Here is a 15021-nt window from a genome sequence, read left to right on the forward strand (position 1 = left end):
CTGAACTCCCCAAACTACACAAGTATTAACACCTTACTCCACATCCTGAACTCCCCAAACTACACAAATATTAACACCTTACTCCACATCCTGAACTCCCCAAACTACACAAATATTAACACCTTACTCTACATCCTGAACTCCCCAAACTACACAAATATTAACACCTTACTCCACATCCTGAACTCCCCAAACTACACAAGTATTAATACCTTACTCCACATCCTGAACTCCCCAAACTACACAAATATTAACACCTTACTCCACATCCTGAACTCCCCAAACTACACAAGTATTAACACCTTACTCCACATCCTGAACTCCCCAAACTACACAAATATTAACACCTTACTCCACATCCTGAACTCCCCAAACTACACAAATATCAACACCTTACTCCACATCCTGAACTCCCCAAACTACACAAATATTAACACCTTACTCCACATCCTGAACTCCCCAAACTACACAAATATTAACACCTTACTCCACATCCTGAACTCCCCAAACTACACAAATATTAACCCCTTACTCCACATCCTGGACTCCCCAAACTACACAAATATTAACACCTTACTCCACATCCTGGACTCCCCAAACTACAAAAATATTAACACCTTACTCCACATCCTGGACTCCCCAAACTACACAAATATTAACACCTTACTCCACATTCTGAACTCCCCAAACTACACAAATATTAACACCTTACTCCACATCCTGAACTCCCCAAACTACACAAGTATTAACACCTTACTCCACATCCTGAACTCCCCAAACTACACAAATATTAACACCTTACTCCACATCCTGAACTCCCCAAACTACACAAATATTAACACCTTACTCCACATCCTGAACTCCCCAAACTACACAAATATTAACACCTTACTCCACATCCTGAACTCCCCAAACTACACAAGTATTAACACCTTACTCCACATCCTGAACTCCCCAAACTACACAAATATTAACACCTTACTCCACATCCTGAACTCCCCAAACTACACAAATATTAACACCTTACTCCACATCCTGAACTCCCCAAACTACACAAGTATTAACACCTTACTCCACATCCTGAACTCCCCAAACTACACAAGTATTAACACCTTACTCCACATCCTGAACTCCCCAAACTACACAAATATTAACCCCTTACTCCACATCCTGAACTCCCCAAACTACACAAATATTAACACCTTACTCCACATCCTGAACTCCCCAAACTACACAAATATTAACACCTTACTCCACATCCTGAACTCCCCAAACCACACAAATATTAACCCCTTACTCCACATCCTGAACTCCCCAAACTACAAAAATATTAACACCTTACTCCACATCCTGGACTCCCCAAACTACAAAAATATTAACACCTTACTCCACATCCTGAACTCCCCAAACTACACAAATATTAACACCTTACTCCACAATAATGCCCTTATCAATGCAGCTTATATCCAGGTTATATCCCCTACCAGAAGTTTAATTTGCCCCTGCCCGGATGATGTTGGTACACTATTATCCCCTACCAGAAGTTTAACATGTCCCTGCCCGGATGATGTTGGTACACTATTATCCCCTACCAGAAGTTTAACATGTCCCTGCCCGGATGATGTTGGTACACTATTATCCCCTACCATAAGTTTAACATGTCCCTGCCCGGATGATGTTGGTACACTATTATCCCCTACCATAAGTTTAACATGTCCCTGCCCGGATGATGTTGGTACACTATTATCCCCTACCAGAAGTTTAACATGTCCCTGCCCGGATGATGTTGGTACACTATTATCCCCTACCATAAGTTTAACATGTCCCTGCCCGGATGATGTTGGTACACTATTATCCCCTACCATAAGTTTAACATGTCCCTGCTCCGATGATGGGGGTACACTATTATCCCCTACCATAAGTTTCCTACCATAAGTTTAACATGCCCCTGCCCGGATGATGGCGGTACACTATTATCCCCTACCAGAAGTTTAACATGTCCCTGCCCGGATGATGTTGGTACACTATTATCCCCTACCATAAGTTTAACATGTCCCTGCCCGGATGATGTTGGTACACTATTATCCCCTACCATAAGTTTAACATGTCCCTGCTCCGATGATGGGGGTACACTATTATCCCCTACCATAAGTTTCCTACCATAAGTTTAACATGCCCCTGCCCCGATGATGGCGGTACACTATTATCCCCTACCATAAGTTTAACATGTCCCTGCCCCGATGATGGCGGTACACTATTATCCCCTACCATAAGTTTAACATGTCCCTGCCCCGATGATGGCGGTACACTATTATCCCCTACCATAAGTTTAACATGTCCCTGCCCCGATGATGGGGGTACACTATTATCCCCTACCATAAGTTTAACATGTCCCTGCCCCAATGATGGGGGTACACTATTATCCCCTACCATAAGTTTAACATGTCCCTGCCCCTGATGATGGGGGTACACTATTATCCCCTACCATAAGTTTAACATGTCCCTGCCCCGATGATGTTGGTACACTATTATTCCCTACCGTAAGTTTCCTACCATAAGTGTAACATGTCCCTGCCCCGATGATGTTGGTACACTATTATCCCCTACCATAAGTTTCCTACCATAAGTTTAACATGTCCCTGCCCCAATGATGGCGGTACACTATTATCCCCTACCATAAGTTTAACATGTCCCTGCCCCGATGATGGGGGTACACTATTATCCCCTACCATAAGTTTAACATGTCCCTGCCCCGATGATGGCGGTACACTATTATCCCATACCATAAGTTTAACATGTCCCTGCCCCGATGGTGGGGGTACACTATTATCCCCTACCATAAGTTTAACATGTCCCTGCCCCGATGATGGCGGTACACTATTATCCCCTACCATAAGTTTAACATACCCCTGCCCCGATGATGGCGGTACACTATTATCCCCTACCATAAGTTTAACATGTCCCTGCCCCGATGATGGCGGTACACTATTATCCCCTACCATAAGTTTAACATGTCCCTGCCCCGATGATGTTGGTATGCCATCCCATGCTATCCCCATGAACTTCTCCCAACCCTAGTTATACAAGCTCGCCACCAGAAAACTAAACTAGTTCACAAAATGCATGTATATCCATGAAATACTGATGAAATATGCCCTTAAATGGTAATGAACATGTGTCATTTTTAACAAATGATAATTTGTCCTTATTAGGATTTAAATGAACATGCAGAAAAATATGCATACACCCATGTCAAACTCCAAACATGGCAGAAATAATTTGAAAACCATCACCAGGAAAGAGAGAAGAAAACATTAAATCCATATTCCCGTGACAATGTAGATCTGAAGTAATGGCTAGGTTGATCTATCAACCCATGTTACACTAACAAACCAAAGATGTGTGCTATATATAGCAATGCAAAAATCAATATTTTCAACACAATATTACAAAATTACCCAAAATATTGACAATAAATATCTTTTAATTCATTGGATATTTGTGTTGTACTTATTTTTATCTATTCAATCTGCTTTCCTGAAAAGATTTCAAAATGATATTTCCTGAAATATATTTCATTATCATGACAGGGCCGCCTGTATCAGAATAGACCAAAATTAAAGACTGATGGAAGCCACACATTAATGTCATTCATCTTTTATGGGGGGTGTGAGCCAAACCTCTAGCGATCCTTCTGTGCAATTTCATTCATGACAAACCAAGAGATCATTGAATAATTCTATCACAATTCACATCATAAATGAAAAAAAGAAGTTAGTCACTCCAAGTGTGCATAATTTGCACGTGATGCCTGGATAGATTTTCTCTCATAAAAGGAAAGCCTTGAGTAATTTAGGCTTAAGTTGTTTCAAAGAAACCAATGTTAATAATGAAGAGAATGAGAGGAGGCATAATTCTGACATAGGGTGAACAACAGATGTATGGTGCATGTACATGAATGATAGTTTTGTTATAAAGAAACAATAAATAATGATCATGCATGACAATGACTGAGGAGTAATGGGGGGAGGGGACAGCTATAGCATAGGAATCGTGTGTGCCATAGGGCAGCCAATTCATGTGAACACAAGTCCAATATTTGTAGACATATGAGGCTGAAGGTTGAAGCACATGTGAAATAACATATATATATATATCCATACCATCATCTGACATGTAAACTAACACCACATAAGTCTTCTTTTTTATCAACTATCAAGTTAAGGTTACCCATCCACATCTAATTAGCACTAATTAAATACCTCTTAGAATTCACCAACAACCACCGATCAAATGGACAAAAGCATCACCAGCTTATAGACAATATCAAAACAGCACTGGTTTTTAGTTGTTTTCTTTACTTGGTGAACTTCTTCAATACAAAGCATTGCTGAATGGGTTCATTGCATACTTAACTTAACTTAAGAGTATAAATTATACTTGTTTATGTATAAGTAAAATCCACTACTAGTGTACAAGTTACATCATCTCAAACACTGTTCAATAAATAGATCACATGATTGTATTCATACTGGCAAAATCATTTTTAAGTGAAAATTCATATCAAAATGTCAAATAATTTTTTTTTTTTTAAAGCCACATGGATTAATATTGAGTTCCAATTGTAGACTGATAGAGCCATCCTGATAACGAAACAGTTTTTTTTTTTTAAACAAAGTGTATCAACAACAAATAGCACATATAGTTTGAGAAGCTATCACTTTGAAACACCTGCTAACTTTACGGTCAATGCTAAGCTGCTGATAGTACAAATTGATACCTGAAACTTAATCATGCTTTTAAATGTGATCAGGTGTATCGCCAATTTGTACCAAACGATATCACCCACAAAACTTTGATTAGAACAGTGACCACAGTCTTATTCTATCTATCCTCAGAAACAAACTGACATTTTGCCTATAGTAGTAATGGACAATTAAACCTTAATCATTTAATTCGTGCATTTGACAAATAAAAAAAGTAACAATCACCTTTCTGATGGCTGGTTTTACAGCAGATTGATGTTTATTTGTAGATTGACTTTATTTGTATCAGCTTATAATTATTGACTCAAGTGATTATAAATCTATTCCTTCACAAAAACTACTGTAATTATTTCATGCCACATTGGCTAAGATAGATGATTCTGACATCAATCTATTCTGCTATAATACAAACATATCTGTTAGATTATAAAAACCCTGACATTTTCCAGCACAGTAATTCCATGTTAACTTCCCTGTATTACAAGTCATAATGACAAAATGTCTACACTATTGACCCTCGGGTTTATATATTCCACATAATGATCAAACAATATTTGTAAGTGTGTTGGTCATTAATCTGTGTCGGGTCAATATCTATACATAGCCAGAACACCTACCAGCAAACCCCGTCCTCCACTAATGTTTCTATATACAACAGCCCATCAGACAAACATTCTCCAACTGCAGAGACACACTTATACATAATTTACAGCACCAGTATCTTTTAACTCTATAAATATCTAACCCATGTTTTAAACACAAAATGGAACTTCAGAAATATGTAGAAGCGAAAAACAGCAGTGATAGGATTTTCTCATCAGTAGACTGTTAATCTCTAGCTAATGAGAGCCACCGTGTACCCAAGCACTATGTCCCAATATCACACCCGTCTTACATTTGCTCTAGACTAGATGTGCTTAAAACAAAACTCTAACCCGACAAATATGTCTTGATAGCAGGCAATACTTTGCTTCACTAAGTAAATTTCTATGGTGATGTAACTATCCAATATATTAAATATCTTTAAACTTGTCTGTTTTAACAACAGCAGTAGTCGTAGCCTTCAGTCTTACAAACTTTCAAACAGTAAATTTCCTGTTAAATTGATGCCAAAATAACAATAAGGTAAACACAACTATTTTCCACATTTTAACTGTCAAATTCATGTATTTTAAATTAAGTTCTGTACAAATTCCCAAAGATAGGACACAACTACTTTCCACGATTTTACTCAAAAGGTATCAAATTCATGTATTCTAAATTAAGTTACGTACAAATTCCCAAAGATAGCTGTTCTTTCAATAACATCATTCAACTTTATACTCTTTTTACCTTAGATATAGACATGACCCAAAATAAGGGAACGGTCAAGACAACTGGACTAAAAGGAACTACAGCATGCCTAGATCCTCTTATTAAAGGGAACAATACATGGTCATCTCCTTAACAATAGGTTGTTCACGGAAGGTTACCATAGTGATATATCCAAACTTGAGGACTGGTCTACTTATTGCTAATTACTGGTTTTCTGTGTGTTATCTGGTACTCAATGACAGAACAACCTGTTGAAGGAGATTACCACATCTGTTGATAGGATCTTAATAATTGGTGAATTTGTTGTCATGCAGAGCTGCATTCAAGGGAGACAATCATTAATCACATGCAGTTATGTTTTATTACAATCCTTGTATTTTATTTCCTTTTAATTAAATCAATAACCAAACAGATATCACGTCTCTCAAAATTTCACAAATGATTTTTATTAGATATCTCAAAAAGTCCCAAGATTTTCTACAACATACAGTTCCATCCCGAAATTGTGATCAGGCCATGGTAAAATAGCCGAGATTAAGATTTGGGGGTAAAAGGCACACAAAATATATGTAGGTTCTAAAGACAACTTGTAAGGAAATAATATAAATGCAAGGCAACAATATAAAAGAGCACATGCAGGCATGCACAAACGCAATACACAATAATTCATATCTAAATATGTTACAGTAGCATGTTATATTAAAACAAAGGGATTTTGTAACTACATGAAAAACCTTGCTTTGACCAGTAAGTATCATTTGGTATCACTGGCCTCAGAACAATAGGTGGAACACAATGACAGAAATTCTTAATGGAATTATGTAATTTCAAAATAATGTATTAAGAAAATATCTAAACATCATATTGAACAAGTTTTTTATGCAATACATTTCAAGGAGAGAAGTCTTAAAACTGTATATGTAAGCAGCATCTGAATGACATCAACAGCAAGCAAAGACAGCATGTCAGTAATAGTTTACAGTAAAAGGCTGGAGTGTGAGTACACTTATCGTATTAAGGAAACCTAACTGTTGGCTTCAGATAAGGACTAGAGCACCACTGGGAACTACAAACGTGTTGACAGACAAAATCAACACAGTTAATATTTAGGAACTAGTGTCATAACAATTTATTATTTCTCAAAAAAAAAATTTGAAGAGAGGAAATGAAAACCTTCACTAGAAAATGAAATTAACTGAACATTAAACCTGTTGTATAGGTGCAAAGAAATCTGAGAATTTCAAGAGTAACAAAATTTGTGATTGTTTATAAATGATATGGGTGAAAACTGTGAGATCTATGTGGTAGTTTAATATTGAGCCCAATATAGGCGAGCTGTGGAGTGACATACCAGCATGTCAGCATTACAGGATGGACTTATTATATATGTTACACTGGACAGATGACATGGACTCAGTGTTAAACAGGTTCTGATAGGTCTTTAACTCTGACTGGCCAAACTGGCTGCTCTCTTTACCATTAACAAGTCTCCAGATTTAAACTCCATTTTACAGAAAAAGAAATAAAATTGGATTTATACAAAGCTATTAATTTCCAAGTTTGCTTTGCCTACAATAATTCAAAATGAAAAATGAAAATGAATATCTTAATAATAAGATCAGAATAGTCGGACATGGTTTAAAAATTTTTTTTGGTATTTCAAATATCTTCTCTCCTTAATTGAAAGGTGATTGTTTATGCTTTATTCTAAGTTTGATACACAAATAAAATCACCATGTATATGGTACAGGGAATTGACCATGACTAGAACTTAGACTAAACAATCTGAGACTTGGCTATTGATATCAGAGGTAATCTGATTCTATTAGCAGATACACAAACACCAGTCAGGGTTGCCAGAATGTTTCAATAAAGCTCATGAAAAAAAGTCTACAATGTTCACATAGACAATAGTCACATACAATAAGAGATGAAATAGTACAAAAGTTTTTTTCAAGAAACAATTTCAATGTAACAAACCTAATGGGAAGACAACAGCATTTTACGAATCACACATCATGTAATTTACACACAAGCAGGACTGGGTCGTCTTTCCTCACCGACATTATTATTGTTCTATGACTAGGCCTGGCTTGCAGCAGTTAGTCTAGTATCTTAATACCACAGACAACTTCTGTCTCCTTAAAGTTCATCCTGCCCTACACCAGACATCAAGTTTTCATTCATAAATTGTTAGTAGTAGTTCATTCCTCAGCCTATGAATTTGCTATGTTGACAGCAGCTAAGCATTTTTTTTAAGTATAACATATATATATAAATATGTGAATATATATCACAAAATGCTCCTGTTTATGATGGCGTACTACACAAAGGGGGAGACAACTCACCTTATTTGCTTGTGCGTGATGCCTCTCACGGCCATTGTGATCTTCATTCTTTGGTGGATTGTCTTGAGCACTGATTGAAGGCTGATGGAAGGGCAGAAATGGATTAGTGAACAATTTTCTGGAGTATCTAAAAAGGGTATCTACTACAAGGTGAGGACTCTCGTTAGTAACAGGATATAATACCCAGAGAATGACAACCTCTGATTATCACAATACAACCTTTATCAGAAAATTTTACCTTTACCAACATCACCCCATTGTTACTGTATCAATCTTCTTATGATATTGAAATACAATCTTTGCTCAAATAAATTTCTACAAAGCAGAACCACTACAGCATGCAGAGCTTATGACTCAAAGTTCAGCTCCTGCAGTCAAAATAATCATCTCTTGAGTTTAATGTTTTACATAAATGTCATGAGGCATGCAGTGATCATTTAATTCCTGTGGAATAAAATGTTCTTAGTACTCTTACATACTTATTGGATGATGTAAAATGTATTGATATAAAAGGCCATTAAAATTTCAAACCTTTCGGTTTCCATAGCAACATTTTGTATGATCAAAATAAAAACAAAACAGTACAAACTATCACCACATATAATTGTATAACAAAGTGTCGCTTATCAGTAAGATCATCAATATCGTATCACACACACAATTTTTTGCAAAAAACTCAGCACATTAATCATGTCAATCATGACGATTGTGTGAAATTCTGTTTAACAAGCATAAGCACATAGCGAGAAGCTGAGAGGGGGGGACTGTTAAAGTGTAGTGGAGACAAACATGAGATGATGATATGATGGCCAGGGTCTGGATGTTACAATCTTAGCTAATTTAACACCTTGTGATCTTAACTCCTCCTCTCTAAAACTGAAAACGCTAGAAAAGATTATATTGAATGTTATCATTTGGAAAACTAGAAGAACTTTGAATACAAGTTCGAAATAAAAAGTTACAAAATTCAGCTTTTTTGTTTGCTTGATCCCAAAGGTATAGTGATAAATACAGTAAAACAACACATAATCAGAGATAGGAATCTTTGAAGAAATATATTTTAAGTGTTTATGGCAGCAAATACTTAATTAGGTTTGTATTTCTGTTGGTGTTAAGCTAAGACGAACAACCAGATCCCTGGGATGGTAATATCTCCTACCTGTCGACCTGTCCAGTCGAAATCCCAATCGCAGTCATAGCTCATACGTGCCATGAGGTCTGTGAATAATTTCCTTAGGTAATCATAGTCGGGAGTCTCAAAGAAATCCAGTCTCCTCACATACCTTAAATATGTTGATAGCTCATCTGAAATAGTTCAGTAAGTAACCATCTTTATAATGCCTTCCTCATACTGTGTACTCCAGACGTTTACACTAACACCACTTACATGTTTCTATACAGAAATAACTTTTCATTTTTTTGCATAAAAATATGAACTTTTTGTTGATAAATACAAAACTTCTCTACAAGTTTCTTGTTTAACTTAAATACTTGATTTGGAATCAGAATTAAACCTATTTTATACCCTTACATTATTTTCCTATAAGCTATATAATACAAATTCATCACAAATCTATCACACTTGGGGGGAAAAACTGAACATCAAGAATTTTAACAGACTTAATTTTCATATTCCATGTGCATCCATTCCATCCCACGGATATCCAAAAACACTATTGGACACAAACCATGAGCTCCATGAATATTCTTTGAAACACAAAATGATGAAACACATCCAAGGCTCAGAATTACCTGGAAAATTTTCACATAACACTTCGATAGGTGTGGCCCTCTTTGTATCACCAATCTTTTGATATCTTTCTTTGAGAGTGTCGGCTTTTAAGCCCTGCCAGGGCAAACTTCCTCGGAGAAAATACATGAACATGTGCCCTAAAGCTTCAAGGTCGTCCCGTCTACTTTGTTCTGTGAAGAAAAATATGAGGAGTAAAGAGGAAATACAAGGTAGTTCAAATTATGTCAATAATTATCATTTCAATTTTTTTTTACATAAGTAAACTTGAATGAAAATACCAAGGTATAATACAGCAAATCCTGAGATTGTTTCTTGATAATGAAATTTAATGTAAAAATAATGACGACTTATGAAAATACATTAAACAAATATAAACACAAAATTGTGAACTGTTCTCATTGATTTCCTTTTTCTTTTTTCTTTTAGCTCTTTCACATCAAAAAATAGTTTGTTTCCCTTTGCTAAAAAGTGTTCTACTTTCTTAAATGAAAGTACATCTGGGATATACTCCTAATCTCTAAGAAAGTTTACCAGGGTAACTCTTTCTCCATAACTCATTTGGGCATATCCTGCTGTACAATTAAGCATTCTTTAGAAAAAGAAATGGGCTGAAATTTCCCTATAAATTGCTGAGATTTCCTAGTGCAACGGTCTGAATTTTCTAACAAAAATTACAACATCATTTTAATACATGATCTAGAGTTTGAATCCAGAATCGGTTGGTATGCCTGGAGATGTAGGACGACATTCCTCTCACCTTTTCCTAAATGTGTGTTTATGCTCATGTATCGGGCTGTTCCTGTAAGGCTCTTGTGCTCCCTGTAGGGGATGTGCTTGTGAGTCTCAGGATCAATATATTCCTTTGCTAAACCAAAGTCTATAATGTTTATGATATGCTGTTTTTTTGTTGATTGCCTTCCTATAAGAAAGTTTTCTGGTTTAATGTCTCTGTAGATCAGATGCTTTGAGTGAACATATTCCATTCTTGTAATCTGAAACAAGACATTAAATGATGAAATATCTAACCAAAATTCCCCAAATATTCACCACCTTCAAACTAAATCTACATCATTATCAACAAGACAATAATTAACATTACAATGCATAAGTAAATACTTTCATAATTTTGTAACAGCTGTTAGATTTTTGTCTAATACACATATTTCACAGTATATAGTTAAACATGTACAGTTCTCTTTCTACAGGATGTTTTTCTCAATTAGATTCACATTTTACCAACATACCTTCCACAAATGTAATATTTCATAGAATAATACACCACCCAATATAGCTTGTTGTTCACATCTATACTTGTTTGGGAATACAATTCACTTTAACTGATATAAGCAATGAATTATTATTGACAAGTTACATATCTCCTACGACATTAAATCAAAACAAACATTTATAAAACAGACATAGTATGATCCTGATAGGTAAAGCATATCTACGATACACTGGTTACTGAGTATATCAGTAACATACACAAAAGATCTTTTCTTTTTTACTTGTGTCATATATTCAGGCCTTAAACTCAGGAATCCAATCTTCTGATGCTGAAATATACACTCCTGCCATCATATAGTTTTTAAGAAATTGAATAACTTTATATATATATATATTTTTTATCTACTAATTGTGACCTCAGCCGTTTGGTGCTGATTACTGTGTTAGCTGAACCTCAGTATGATGTTTTATGTAGATCTGTTTAATGGTAAGGTTTTTTGGATACAACAATACTAAATGCAAACCTGTAAACACTTCAGCGATATTAACCCCAGGCAATTGTTACAGAGGTGACATCACTGTTTAATGACAGCCATATTGGCATCACTACACAGACCTTTGTAGGGGTGACACTATGAGATGGTACTTTAAACACTGGAAAAAATACATAACATGACCAAGTCCAAAAAGTCTTTTTTTTTCACTCTATGAGTTAAACATGTAAATAGGTGGTGGTAGTGTTGTCCCAATGATCGATTATAATCGATATCTAATCAGAATGGGAATGGCAACCAATTCCTAACAATCGATAATGAGATGTCAACATCGATGATTGTTTTTAAAACCAAAGTGTATCTACTTTCTACTTTAATTTTCACTAAGAGAGAACGGGAGTTATATGTCATTTTACTCTAAGTATAACTTTTTATTGATCATGCTATTCAAACATAATTAATTGCAAAAATATAACCTTTCATCAATAAAGATTGTTACGATGAATTGGTATGAAAGAAAAAACTTAAGTTACGGAACTATGTATAGTAAAGCTAGTATAAAATCAAAATCACGGTGAGCTCTGCTATGGAGGAAATGGGCCTATTCAATCCCGGGGTAAAAAAAAGTGACATTTTCTTAGGATTATGTCATGGTAGGCTAACCAATTAATAATCAAAAATCGATCAGACCACAGTAATCGATTATATCTGATCATCGATATTGAAATCTCAACCGAGTCCCAACACTAGCTGGTGGTTGCTCCGAGACTTGAGTTAAGTTTTTCTGCACTAAAAGATATCACAAAAGAGTCATTTTATAATCTGTATGCATATAAAGATCCTCCGTGTAAAGCAAAATGAAATTTTATCAAATGGAGCCACAATATAGAACACAATATTTTACCTGTTCTATTTATAGTTGAGCAGTCCAGAACAATTCCTATAAACAAGTACCACAAAGGAGCCAAACAACATATAGAATCATATTACAGCCCCGGCCTTGAGTTCTATGGCCTAACAACCATTGCCCTGGCTTTTAAAGTTTTACCTATTCAAAGTACAGGTGTGTTATCTCCGAAAAGGTGTCTTTCCTTTTTAAATTTCAAACTTTTTTAATCAAACCTTGATCTTTTTATACAACTAAAATTGTCATCATTTGTGGATGACTAAACCTTTCAATGACTGCAATTGTGAAATTAAGACTCGCAATTCAAAGTCATAACAATCCAGTCTGAACATAATATTTTAGCATCCTTTTTAATAATCCAGTCTGAACATAATATTTTAGCATCCTTTTCTTTTTTTCTATAAAACTGGAAATTGTGACCAACTGGAGAGTACTTGTTTCACAGAGCAGTATTTCAGTCAAATTGTTCACTGATTTTCCTTTGAAGACAAATCATTTGATATGATTTATTCAAGAAAAAGTTTAAACCACAACTATACACTATTAATCTTTATGTTTTTAGCACAAATAGCAAATGTGTGAATGTGTTTCTTAAGTGTGTGTGAACAAAACAATCAATATTTTGATGGTAGCATAAGCTAGGACTTATAATACAGATCCATAGATATGTCATTAAGTTTAAGATAAACAAAAGAAAACCAGAATCCTATACATTTTAATACTTACAAGTTGTACTGCTATCATAAGTACAGTTTTGAGAGAGAATTTCCTATCACAAAGGTCAAACAGATCTTCTAGACTTGGTCCAAGTAATTCCAGCACCAGTGCATTGTACTTCCCACATGGTCCAAAGTAATAGACATTTGGCACACCCTCTGAAACACCAGTTAGTGACATTAAAACTGGCAGGTGAACATTCAACAATCATTAAAACTCCTTAATTGTAAATCATTTTTGCCATAAAGCTATAATATGAACAGTTAAAAAAATCAAATTTTCATCAACATTATGGAATTCACAGACTATTGAATGTCAGATTTCTACAGAAACAGTAATTTAAGCATCGGTGAAAGTTAGCTATATGTACACAATTTTTGATGACTCATGACTGAAAGCCTAACCAAGACGACTACCACACAGACTGATGGAGATTAAGGATGAAAATTCTTGTCTCACATTTTTATTGAGTACATTGTAATCATTACGATTACTCAAGTTAATGTCTACTAAGGCCTTTACCAATTAATGTCCACTGGGGACTGTAAAATTTCTATCAGGGAAAAAGAATCTTCAGTTTAATTGTTCAAAATCTGTCTGCAGTATATAAGTATCTATTCTCCTATATTTTACTTTTGGATCACAGTATGGTCAATGTAGAGCATTTTCATTGTTTTTCTTACAGATATTTCACGAGAAGGTGACTCTCCTTTGATACACAATCATTACTTCCTCCACCTTCAAAACAGTATTTACTAGAGAGAATAGTAAAAGATTTGGCTGTAATCTTTAAGTATAAATACACAAGAAATATAAGCATAACACACTGCTTTAAGATATTTCCTAATAATGACGTATTGGTTCATACCAAAAACACATCCTCAGCACTAAGATGTTACTACTCTGTCCAATATATCGGGGACATGGCTTAATAGATTACACATACGGTAAACCTCCGATTAATTCGAACACGCGGATAGTTCGAACACACATTTTTTTCTAGAAAAACGGTAATTTTTTAGCTAGTAATAGTTCGAACTCTGGCTGTTTATAACTGACACCATTTCGGATAGTTCGAACTTGTCAAATGAAGAACGTAAAGTAAGAAGCTCGCGACGACCCGGCCCCGATGACCGGGCGAAAAAAATTGCCAAGATTTAAATTTGATCAACAAGCACATTTAGTTTATTAGATTGTATGCGTGATCATTAGAATGGGTCTGTAATATATGCCACATATTTTAGCGTTAATTCAGTTATTGTTACATTGCAAAACACACCACGCACGAGACAGCTGATTGCAAATTTAGGCCCCGACAATGTATAAGTAACATGCGATATTTGTATTCGCGCTGTGTATGGCAAACTAAGAAATCGTCTGTGTATTTTCACATATAACTAGTGTTAACTTAGCATTATGATTATTTAATTGTGACTGGACATCTCTTAAGTATTGCCAATCAAGGTATTACATGAAAACCTGGGACCTCACGCTA

The 15021-nt window shown here is 35.4% G+C and overlaps 1 protein-coding gene across 8 annotated transcripts in view; it reads right to left on the reverse strand.

The window, feature by feature from the left end:
- The window catches only part of LOC117334100 (casein kinase I-like), a 53696-nt gene that overhangs the window by 20271 nt on the left and 18404 nt on the right, over positions 1–15021 (reverse strand). For 7 of the 8 annotated variants that reach the window (XM_033893553.1, XM_033893550.1, XM_033893556.1 and 4 more), the window contains exons 4-8: positions 13536–13684; positions 10939–11173; positions 10181–10351; positions 9588–9733; positions 8429–8509 (exon numbers count right to left, since the gene is read on the reverse strand). In XM_033893553.1, coding sequence (XP_033749444.1) covers positions 8429–8509; positions 9588–9733; positions 10181–10351; positions 10939–11173; positions 13536–13684 — 782 coding nt within the window. The remainder of the gene's footprint in view (positions 1–8428; positions 8510–9587; positions 9734–10180; positions 10352–10938; positions 11174–13535; positions 13685–15021) is intronic. The other variant, XM_033893558.1, reaches the window with a different exon arrangement.

Source organism: Pecten maximus, chromosome 9 (genome assembly GCF_902652985.1).
Source record: "Pecten maximus chromosome 9, xPecMax1.1, whole genome shotgun sequence".
NCBI classification, from domain to species: Eukaryota; Metazoa; Mollusca; class Bivalvia; order Pectinida; family Pectinidae; genus Pecten; species Pecten maximus.